Raw genomic sequence first — 12,233 nt, 5'->3', positions numbered from 1 at the left:
ACGTAATTTATGGGTGGGCCTAGTAAATATCTTGGTGGGCCTTTACCTATAATGCCACGGCAGGCCAGCATACAAAACTTAGTGTTACCAAATATCTCTTACAAATGCTGTGAAATAGTGATGCCATAGACAATTCAGTGCCACTTGGTTGTTCTAGTGTTAAACATTAATATGTTTTTTTTCATGAATCTGATTTTGGGTGGGCCCACTGTCAATCCGGGTGGGCCTGTACCAATTAGGCCCACCCTGTAGATCCGCCCCTAATGCTGGACGATAAAGATGGCTCTGTTAAAAAAAGAAGTTTCCGACCGCTGTCTCGAGACAAACAAACAAACAAAAAAAGGATAAAAATGATACAATGATAAAACAAAAGGGGAGGGTTTTCAAAAATAGGTTTAAACTTATTGAAAGCGATTAAATCTGCTACAAAAGAAGCTTCAACGGGCTTGAGATAACTTCAGAAAACCAAACGTCATTGCTAGTTGTTGCGCAATAATGTGAACTGTTGTGTAAGAAATGTTGTAAAAATTTGCAAAAACGTAACTATTTTGATTTTGAATTCGTTCATTTGTAAGAATAGCCGACCACGATCAGCCTCAAACTACCAAAGGTTTTGATTGATATTGCGTCATGCTTGGATATGTTATCACATCAATCAGTTTTGAATAAAATGCTTAATGCTTCATGATGAACACAGTTTCAGAATGCAGAAACATTTCCGAAAAACCTGCAAAAATACTTAAAACTAAAGAACATTCTGATGTTTTAACGCAATTGCAACCAACTGGAGCGTCCAGTTCTTCTACATGTTTGACGGAGCAAAGCGAAGTTGCTATTGGAAATGAAAGATGGGGAGATCTGCCTCACGTTGCTTTGGTTAAAATATTTCAGTACCTAGAAGAACGGCAGCGTCTTGATGCCCAGTTTGTCTGCAAGCGCTGGTACGACGTCATTCGACATAGTCCGTCCTTATGGCGAAGCAAATCTTTTCGCTTTTCTGGTCGGGATCCACGTGACTTAACTCACATTCCATACAGATATGCAACGCATTTCATCAGAACTTTCGGAAAGTATCTTCAATATCTCGAATTTAAGCTTTACAGCCCCGTTTCGTCAGGAGTTTGCAAAAAGTTTCAAAAATCGGTGAAAATTTGCTTAAATTATTTAATAAAGAATCGCACAAAGTTAAAAGAACTGTCAATTCCATTGCTTCAGCTAGACCGTGCTCAGTGGATGATTCACAGAGAAGACATGTGCACTTCACTTGCAAAATTTTTTTGCAAAGGTCAACGTACTTTAGAGGAAGTTTATTTCAGGGGGGTACGAGCTCCTTTTGATGACGGTTACAAGATTTTGTACGCAATGGGATATAATACAGGCTCTACCATCACTATATTGGACATTGAAGATTTTTTTTCTTCCAGACAACCTGTATTTGATCTTGCTCAGTTTGTAGATTGCATGAAATACTACACACGATTGCAAGAAATCGATCTCAACTACAGTTATGTGTCTGAAGAATTTCTTGAAGCACTTTCCACCTCTTTACAACCAAATTCTCTCAAACGGATGTACATTAAAATATACGCTCATGACCCTCACAACCAAGTGATTTGGGGTCATTCTTGGAAAGCGTTAGCCAATCATTGTCCAGAGCTACAAGTTAACATGCTTTTTCAAAGAGTAATGACATTTGAAGAACACTTTCGAATTCTTTGTCCTCAAGTTCCATTGTGCCAGGTACTTTCTTAACTGTATCATAAATTATTTGAAAACAAGTATTAGCAGCAACTAACCAAAATGACACAAGTTTAAAGTATTGAAATAAGTATTTGATTGCAGGTTACTTTTGACGGTTGCTACTTTGCGGACCAGGATTGGCAAATTACTCCTACAATCGCAAGCATTCTTCCTCATTTCAAAGACAAGTTAAAAAAAATCTGCATAGGTAAGTTTATTCTTTGTTCTATACTTCACTCGCAAATCCATATGAAACCGCTGTATCAGTCACAGCGTTTTATTTACAAGCTTGAAAACCTAGTACACGATGCAGTCAGTTTCGATTTGGTCTGAACGTTTTCTTGGGAACAAAATCAAGTTAGTTTTGTACATTCAATTAGCATAACGAGTTCCCCTGTTGTAGCTGATATGTTTTCCAAAATATTCTGACGATCTCACTAGAGATGAAACAATCTGTTAAGGTTACTTTGATAAAAATGGCTTTGTCAGCTTGATTATATTAACACATGTTGAACCACAAAACTTTATGGCAACTAGCTATATTTCACATGGAATTTCACCACAGCTAAAACAGTTGACAGCTGAAATTAAATATATAATAGTTAAAACTCGTCAAGTGAAAATTGTAAATGAAGTTTGTATAAATGGAAACAAAAAGTTGTCAGGTAATGCTGAAACTTTCACACTTTTCTAAACTTTCTATAAGTGCTTTGTCGAGACATAGCCGCGTGCTCCAAAGTGGTGTCGACTGTCGAACCATCGTTCTTTTTTTTTCTTTTCTTTTTTTTTTTTCGCGCAACGCTCAGAGTTCAAGACCATCGTTCTTTCGAGCTTCACATTTCGATCATGCAACCACCTTGACATAAACTTTGTTTTATTTTCTGCATTAAAGCTAGAGATTGTGTTTTTTTTAATTCCAAGCAATTCATAAACGGTATTACTTTGCAGATCTTCCGGACACAAGAGAAGTATTTGAAAACGAACTCCTTACCCTTATCCAAAGTTGCCCAAGACTTACCTCTATCAAGGTTAACGCCTTTGCAAGCCCCAGGTTTATTGAAAAGCTACTGAAAATGAGAGAAGAAAAGAAATGCAACGTGTCCGTTATCAAGGTAACATATCAACGTTCTGCATGAGAAAATTAACCAAGAAAACTAACCTTTACAAGAAGATGTGCGAATAGAAAAAATTGCTTGAATTGCGCTTGCAGTTCTATGTCCTTGTAGACTTTGAATACCGAGGGTATACAGCTGTACGCTTTAGGTTTTTTCTTGCCAAGCGTTTGTGCCATGAACCATTTTATTGATTTACACATTTTTCCAAAGGGAGGCATGTTTGTCATGTTATCCAGTAAAGAATTTAACAAAAAATCTAAGTGGTACGAGAGTTTGATCAAAGAAACAAAAAAATAACAGGAAATGAAAAATGTAGAAGGGAAGATCCCATATAACTTAGAAGGAGGTGGGGTTTGTTTCCCAGAACATTTTGACAGACTACATTTGTTTTAGTCTTCTTTTACACATGTTGTAGCCCAATAATGCTTGACGTAGGGTAAATTAAATCAAAACTAGATTTGTGCAAAAGTTGAAGTTACAATATTATTGCATGTTTAAATATAAAGTTATATGTCAAATTCTTTTCATTATCATCTCAGAAAAACATAACCTAAATTTCATTTTTTAAAACAGGTTTGTGTAATTTTGTAGGCTGTAGTCTACAGTGGTTCCCAAAGTGGGCGCCAGCGCCTCCTGGGGGCGTTGGCGACCATGAAGGGGGCGCTGGCTATAAAGTGGGCGATTGGGGGGCGCTGAGAGTAAATCAGGGCAGTTACAAGAAAAAGTTTGCAAAGGATTTTTTGTCATGCAATCATGTTGGCAACGTCGCTTCGCAGTGCCTTACAAGTTTGTTGAGGTCGTAACGCATGACTTACTTTGAAGCACTGCCAATATGCAAACCCGATCTTTTGAGCGCTTACTGCACCACACCGAAGTACGATGGCTTTCCAAGGGAAATTGCCTTGCACGATTTTAATCGCTGTTTGAAACTGTCGTGGAATTTCCATAGAGTTGTAACCCTGGCCTTGCGAATGACATCCTGGTTGTGAGAAATGATATCGCCTACTTGTCTGACATATTTTCCTAATTTAATGAGTCTATCCCTTCACGGTAACGAAGTAAATCTAATCAAGGTGAAATCGGCACTGTCTGGGTTCAGTGATAAGCTCGCGTTCTATCAGCGAAATTTAGCTAGACGAAAATTTTTCCAAATCTCAAGCTTGCATCAACTTGATACCAGTGACAGAGGCATATCTGATGTTGATGAAGAGACGTACAGCAATCATCTTCAAGAAGTACACAAAGACATGGGAGTTCGATTCCATGATGTATTTCAGTTGTTTGTTTGATCTTTATCCTGCATTGCGGGAAAGCGGACTTGAGCGCTATGCATCGGTGTACGCCTTCCGACGTACACCTGACCCACGCTGCAGCCGACGGCAATGTCTGTTTCCGGTTGTCTACTCTACTTATGACTTAAACTTGGTACTACCCATTACTCGAAATCGATCACTGGGTAGAGGCAATTATCGTAAAGTTTCTTGCCCAGAGAAACAACAGCAAGTGCGGGTGGCTGGAGTCGAACATGCAGGCTCTCGACTGCGAGCCCATCACGCTAACCACTCGGCCACTGCTGGCGAGTCTGACTGGATAATCTCTGACTGGATAATCTCTGACTGGATAATCTCTGACTGGATAATCTCTGACTGGATAATCTCTGACTGGATAATCGACCCATTCTGTGATATTTCCGAACATGGAATTCTTGAGAAGGAACTGATAACATTGCAAGACGATTTTGCACTCAAACCGAAGTTCAATATCTCGCACCAATCGTTCTGGTTACAGAACCAAATCAAAGAGAAATACCTTCACGTGTGGAATCGGGTCAAATTTTTTATCATAGTCTTTCCCGGCTCATACTTGGTGGAGCGTGCTTTCAGTGCCGTGACAACGCTTCTGGATAATAAAAGAAACCGTCTTGACATACTTAGATAGAGGGAGACTTAAGATTGTTCCTATCCAAACTGGAGCCCGATGTCAAGAGGCTGATGACATTGCACCAACCTCATCTGTCTTATTAGAGTTGGACTTGAATGGAAAATAACTTTGGTTTTACTTTTTTGTCGAGGGGGCGTTTGATACTCTGTTTGTTGTCCAGGGGGGCGCTATTAAAAAAAAGTTTGGGAAACACTGCTGTAGACTGCTATAGGCTTTCAGTGAAACTTCTAATTTTCGTCTGAGGTGTCTCCACTTTTCTGTATAGCCTATAAGGCACATTTTACCACGTATCTCTCAACACTTAGGGAGTTAGGTAATTTAATGTAAACTAGTTTGGTTTGGTTTGGTTTGGTTTTGAATCTTTATCCTCGGACTGACAAAGCCTTGATAGGTTATTCCTGGTACTTGTTCGCATACTTGTAGAGGCACTTGACGCAGGGCCGGTTACCGAGATTGGCAGAGTGAAGTTTTCCGATTGTTGAAGTCTTGTTGCCGAGAAATTATTCCATTCACTAGGTGCCGCTGAATGGAGAGCAGTCCTGAAATGCGTTGCTCAAGCGCACACCCCGAGAGTCGAACCAGCGCCGTGTGATCTTGAGCCCGGCGCGTAACCACTGAGCTATCGGGGCGGACGTGACGAAGTAAGCAACGTGTTTTTTTTGTAATATTGCATCCTGAGGAGCACAGTATCACTTTCTACTCCCAATAACTAGTTCAACAACGTCAGAAATCTCAGTTAAAACTTAGAATTGTTAATGAACATGTTCGTTTCAAATGAAGACAAAAAAGCGTAAGAAAAGTCTTTCCATGAATGACACAAACACGCCAGCCAGCAAAAAATCATATCATTAGTCGCCATCTCCGCTTGCAGCAGATTGCGCATCAACATGGGCTATTTTTTTCCAAGAGTGACGATTTTGAACTAAATTGCCCAGTGTCGCCGAATTGAGTCCAGTTCATGCCTAAATGTTATCTTGGCAGACATCGTTGTTGTTGTCTGGCACATTTTGTCTTCCTTGGCTTTACCTTCTGTGCAAACTTTGCTGATTGCGAATTTTGATCGTTTAGTGTAACCGAAATGTGGATTTATAGAAGAATGCTTAAAATTTCATGAAAGGATAAAGTCACAAACAAGAATGTACTATCTAGAATATAAACCAACATGGAAATTCTACAAACAATTAATTGTGACAATTTAAGTTGTTTTTTTTATTTGGAGCATTCTGAGCGTATTTTTAGCTCTAAATTGCGATGAAAACTTAAGGTAAGAACAAGTTATTGACTAGTTAAGGACCCTAGTTCTACTCTTAGGCTGCTAGACAACCTCCAACTGATTTAGTGAGGGTGCATGCTCATCTGGTCTTTCATTAAAAAAAATTACTGAGTAGGACTCGTCTATCAAGCTGACTGTCTCACTGCCGGCAATGTTATATGTGACTGCTTTGCCCCCCAGACGCCCCAAACTGGAAATGTGTGACCGGTACGCAGAGTTGGAAGTAACGACTAATTGTCACTATTCGATAGCGTTATTCGTTGATTTCTGAATATCGAATGCTTATACCCATTCCTTTTAAAAATAAAGATCGAGTGCGCGTTATTCACTGATTTTTTATGCATGCAACAGAATCATTATTCGTTTTTCACTAATCGATATTTAGGAGAACTGCTGAATCATTTTTTGTTGTTCACTTACATAGTCGTCAAAACGAATTTACGAGATTTAGTTTTCGGATTACTATCCGACCTAGTCCCTTTCCGGCTTTCAAACTTTAACTTTAATGTAGTACGTCTCAGTGTCTCTTTGTGTAAACCAAGTAGCCTGAATATTGTTTAACCTGAAGCTTTTGTCAAAACAAGTTGGGGGTTGCAGCACTGTAGTTCTTACAGACGACCCGCGTCTGTACTCCGCGCAGCATCATCGGCCATGCCTGAATAAGTCGTCGGCTACCGTGATTTTCCACAACGATCAATCGTCCATTGTTCTTATTAAATTTACAAAATCCTGGTTTTTCCATGTTAAAAGATTTTTGAAAATGTCCAAACGTGGACGCCTCCGGTGCCTTTGACTAGGAAGCTGCCCCATCATTACCAAGCAAGCTTATTTTTGTCAAAAAACAACCTTTAATAACAGATTTGGCAAGTTGCCCAGCTGACACTGCTTCCATATTTCAGGTTCGATTGTTTGTTCGGGATTACGACACTACCGAAGAAGAACGCGATTTGGAAAGGATCTACATTAAATACAAAGAATTCATTGCAGAAGAAATGCTGGAATATTTTGCAACATGCAGTGTGTCTATTTAGTTAATAAAAAACTTTACTCAACTGAGCTCAAGTTACATTCATCACTTTAACAACGAGTAAGCTATGTTGGAAACAACGGTCTTAGATTGTGTCTTTCTTTGTGTATTTACCACCACCTAGTGTGTTGATCGTGTAATTGGCAACTCTGTTTCTCGTACACTTTTACTGCCATGAGTTTTAGTTGTCTTTTCGATCGTCGGTGGGTTGGATCGCTTGGATGTGTGGTGTGGTCAATATTTTTTCGTAAATTGTTTGGTGCAGGGTAACTTAAAGTAAATCCTTGATATGAATCAGGGATACCTAAACTAGTACGGGATGCGCAACTACGCCCCTAGTGTTCATTTTTGACGCCAACTGACGGTACACTTATACATAGCAGTGATGGCACATTTGCACAGTACTCAGCACTGGTCAGCACTCAGCAGTCAGTGAGCACAGGAAATCAGTAGACTACGGTTATCGGTGATTAACCTGATCTGTGGGCTACTGTATAGTTTAGATTAATTGTAAAGCCAATTTACAAGACATTGCAGCCTGTGAGTAAAAATATATTTTAATGTTACAATTGGTTTATAAGGGTGGTTAGTGCTAAAATCACTATTATTCAAGAAGGAGTAGATTACCTGACCCTAACTGACCTTTTTATGCATAAAGCCTAACTCTTTCCAAAAGTTACTGATAAGTGGCACATGAAAACAGATGTGTAGTGATGTCAGGCCTAACTGTCCAATTTTGCAAAGAGACAATTGAGGTTAATCTGGCATTAAAAAATGACTGCCTACTATATTTTAATCATATGTAATACTGCATAGTGTATATACTATAGTCTAACCAAATATAAAGCTTTGCAAAAGGGTGCAACCTATTTCGTACCCCGATTTCAGGGGACGAAATCGGAGTACGAATTGTTCAGGGGACGAAATAGGTTGCATCCTTTGCAAAACACATTTATTTCATATGCTGCAGAAAAGAAACTATTAATGCTATTTATTAACCAAAACATACAATTTTGCTTACCCTGTTGTACCCTAACTGAACTGTAACTTCCTAAAACAGTAATTCTTTTTATCTGTAGCTTTTTTACTTGTAGGCTACAATATTACAGTTCAAGGTGAAATTCTGCTCCAGCTTTATAAGATTTTTTATGAAATATGGGATATACTATCGTTGTGCTCCACGGTGCAAAGTTGGTAATCGTGCGTTTAAAAGAACTGGGGAAAAAGTTTCAATGTTTCGATTTCCAGCAGATACTGAATTGTTTAAGGCTTGGATTAGAGCAATATCCAGGGAAAATTTAACTGTAACACCATACACAAGAATTTGTGGTAAGCATTTCTATGGAGATGATTTTGAAACAACATCAACCGATAGCCACTTAGATCGCCAACAACGCAGAAAGTCTGTGAAACTTAATCAGCCACGGTTGAAGCCATCAGCAGTACCTGGCATTTTTGCTGGCCTGTCTCACTATCTGACAAAATCTCCAGTTAAGCACTCAACTTCTGCTGCAACTGCCACAGAAAGACTGCAAAAAGACAAAGCTAAACTTCAGGATCAAAATGAAGAATTTCTGTTGCAAGACTTTTGTTGTGATTTGGGTTATTTAAAAGATAAACTCAATGAAATGGTTATTTTATCTGGATATATCAAATTGTTAAAAGAATCTTCTTTGGAATTCCACTTTATAACATATAACAATGGCAGCCACATTTCTCCTAAGTTAATGGCATCTTTGGTGGTAGGGGAAGTTTAGATGTGCATGCATTTGTATGTTCTATTTCTGTGCCACAAGAAACATTTCAGCATCTGATGAGCTCCGATTCATTAAGCAAAGTATCAGAGCTTTGCAATATTCTGGCATTCTGCAAAAACCTTCTAGAATCACCAAGCGGTAACAATAGTAAGACTTTTGCCAAGTCGGCTGTTGCAGCGCTTGAGCAATGCAAGGCAAACCTGGAAGAAAACGAAAGCCAAGATGAAGGTTTACCCCTAATTCAATTTGTGTCCGAGCAACTTCAGTTGTTGTACATCGATAAAAATAGCCGATGGTATTCACCCAGGTCCAGGTTACTAACCATGTCGTTTCTGTGACAGCTCACTAGCAACTCACTATACAAAAAACTTAGTGAGTTTTTTATACTGCCATCAGTGAGAAGACTCCAGCAAGTTTCAAGTGATTGTAATGTAGACACTAAATCTATAGATTTGCAATACCTGAAGCAACGAACTGTCGACTTATCTGAAGGAGAAAAAATGATAATCTTGCTTATTGATGAGGTATACACTGCACAGAGGATTGAATATTGCAATGGCGCAAAAACTGTGTTGACATTTATGGTGCAATCAGTATGCAAAAAATATAAAGATGTAGTGTGCCTGATGTCAATTGAAAAGATAAGTACACAGCTGCTTCGAACCTTCTTTAACAAAGTGATGCTTGATTGATTGAATCTTTATCCTCGGACTGGGAAAGCTTCTTGCAGAGCTTAATCCTGGCAGTTTCGCATACTTGTAGAGGCTTTGAATCACTGACGCAGGCCCGGTCACCGAGATTGACAGAGTGAAGTTTCCGATTGTTGAAGTGTTGTTGCCGGGGAACTATTCCATCCATTAGATGCCGCTGAATGGAGAGCAGTCCTTAACGTGCGTTGCTCAAGCGCACACCCCGAGAGTCGAACCAGCGCTGCTTGATCTTGAAGCTTCTTTGTTCCAGAAGTGACGCGCTAACCAATTGAGCTATACAGCCAAGTAACTAACCCTGTTGGCCCACTGTTGGCCAACTGTTGTACCAACTGTTTGGCCTACTGTTGTCCACTGCGTTTCCAGTCCAGATTCTACTATTTAGAAGTCCATGGATCATGCCATCTCGTCTGTGAAAACCTTCAACGCTTGCAGCAGCTTCAGTTACCAAGTGCACATGCCTTTCCACTGCCTGGTTATGACAGGGATGGTTTAGCTCAAGTTTATCTGTTATAATTTGTTGCACAGCTTCATTCGTCATGTTCCTGACTGCAGGCGGCTCGTGAAAATCGGAAAGGTCTAAACTTGACTGGTCACAGCGGTAAACCATAATCTCTTCGTGGGAAAATTGTAACATAAAGTTCCCGGATCCGTTCGTCTGCATGTAATGACCGAAAAAGAAACACTCCTCGAAACGTCTATTCAAAAAGTGTATTCCTGTAAAATTAGCCCGCGGCTATCGAAAATGGGACGCAACACCGTACGCCTCTAAAACTGTCACTACAGAACAGATTAGTTGGATAAAAGACGGAAAATTTGTCCAGCTAGCAAGCACCAAGCAAACAGTTAAATATGCGACTGACTTCCAACAAACAATTTTACGAATGACTAGAATAATTTGCGATATCTCAAATGCACGTAGACAGTAACTGTGACGCAATAATGAAAGACATTGTCACGCAATTCAAACCGGTGTTCAAAGGTAGTGATGCAATATTTCATCAGGTCTTACGACCGATGGTGCAATATTTGGACATTTTCTAGCAATTTCCATGACGTAAGATGCCAGCTAGGTTAAGTAGACCATAACGGTTTTTATATGACGTTTGATTTGGTGAACAATTGGCTGGAACATTGACATATCGTAATAGGCTTTGGCTCCCGCATCTAACTTCGAAAGAAGAAGAACATTCGTATCTTAGCAGAACCACTTTCTTGATGGATGCTTTGACTTCTGCTTTGAAGAATTTTGTTTATTGCAGTGATACGAACGCTTCGGTCATCATCTCCCAGCATTGCCAAAATTATGTTTTCATGGTGGGCAAAAAAAGCATTGTTTTACAAAACTTTAAGTCCAACGTTGTTTACCAGTACATTTTGAAAATGAGAAATGGCAATTAGCATAAAGAAAAAAATTTTGGACCCGTCTGCAATTCTATGATGATATTTGATGCGGAACCAACAGGGAAAATAGACTCGAACAAGGTATTCAGTCAAAGTGCGCAAATTCTTTGAAGGCCTCTTCTTTGAAACGTAGTAACGTAGGATTCGACATCCTAAGGTCAACCACCGGGAATGGCATAATCCACTAACTTCAAGGTATTTCAAATCCTATGTAACTACGCCTGTCATAACAGCTTGACACATTTGCATAGCATAATACTGATCCCTGCTGAGACTTTCAATTACTTCATCAGGAAGAACAGGAAATTCGTCATTTAACAGTTCTGCTGCTGGAAACGAGTTAGCTCGTGCAATTGTGATGTAATTTAACGTCACATGACGTCACAATGCCCCACGAACAGACCGCAGACCATGTCATCCACCACTGCCTAACCCACCGGCCTCCACACGGTGCGCATGGTCTGAGAATCCTGGACGACGAGACTGCCGAGTGGCTGAAGATTTCCTGCCCTCCAATCTAGCCTGGAAAGATCGCTCATACGCCATCATCATCACAATGCCCCAAAAATCCTAATGTGTTGCCAGTCTGGGGGCCTGACAGGTTGCTTCAATTTTAAACCAAAAAAAACAAATTTTAACCCATTTTCCTGCCAAATTCTTAAAATTAAATAAAAGTCAAAACACTAATCAGTGTGAACAAAGCTTGAAATTCAGCAATGACTTCGAGGTCTAGAGATTCTTAGACTGGGATCATGATGCCAGGCTACTAGTATATTGATCAATGCACATAGGTCCACGGCTATCAAACAAAGCAATTGATTCATGAGTGATTTGCTGAGCTTCCTCTAAGCTATCAGCCGAAAATATAAAATCATCCATGTACATATTATTTGCAATATTGCAGAGAGTTAGTTCATCTGCTCGATCATTTTCTTTATGGCCAAGCAAGCGATATATGGGCTACTCTTTATTCCCCAAGGGTGTACACAAAAACTAAAGGGTACCATTCTACCATTTTCAAGGTCATCATCTTCAAACCACAATATACGAAACAAATCCCTCTGCGACTCAGGTAACTTTATTTAAAAGAAGCATTTAGTCACATCAGCCATGAGACCAAATCTACCAAGCCGAAATCTAGCCAAGACATCTACCAGAGGGTTTAACAAGTCAGGACCCGAAAACATTACATCATTAACACAAGTTCCACGAAATTTAGACTTGCCATCGTAAACAATACGCTTTTTTAATTGTGACATCACAAAGTAT

The 12,233-nt window shown here is 39.6% G+C and overlaps 1 protein-coding gene across 1 annotated transcript; it reads left to right on the top strand.

Annotated features, from left to right (window-relative positions):
• Positions 1–583: 583 nt before the first annotated feature.
• Positions 584–7,129, top strand: LOC145772177 (F-box only protein 39-like). Its single transcript, XM_082584023.1, has 4 exons — positions 584–1,740; positions 1,843–1,948; positions 2,689–2,852; positions 6,969–7,129. Exons 1-4 carry the CDS (start codon positions 685–687, stop codon positions 7,098–7,100), a joined length of 1,458 nt encoding a protein of 485 aa, XP_082440149.1. The 5' UTR covers positions 584–684; the 3' UTR covers positions 7,101–7,129.
• The last annotated feature ends 5,104 nt before the right edge of the window (positions 7,130–12,233 follow it).

Source organism: Aplidium turbinatum, chromosome 6 (genome assembly GCF_918807975.1).
Source record: "Aplidium turbinatum chromosome 6, kaAplTurb1.1, whole genome shotgun sequence".
NCBI classification, from domain to species: domain Eukaryota; kingdom Metazoa; phylum Chordata; class Ascidiacea; order Aplousobranchia; family Polyclinidae; genus Aplidium; species Aplidium turbinatum.
The sequence above is the reverse complement of the archived record's forward strand: the minus strand, read 5'-3'. Positions and strand labels throughout refer to the sequence as shown.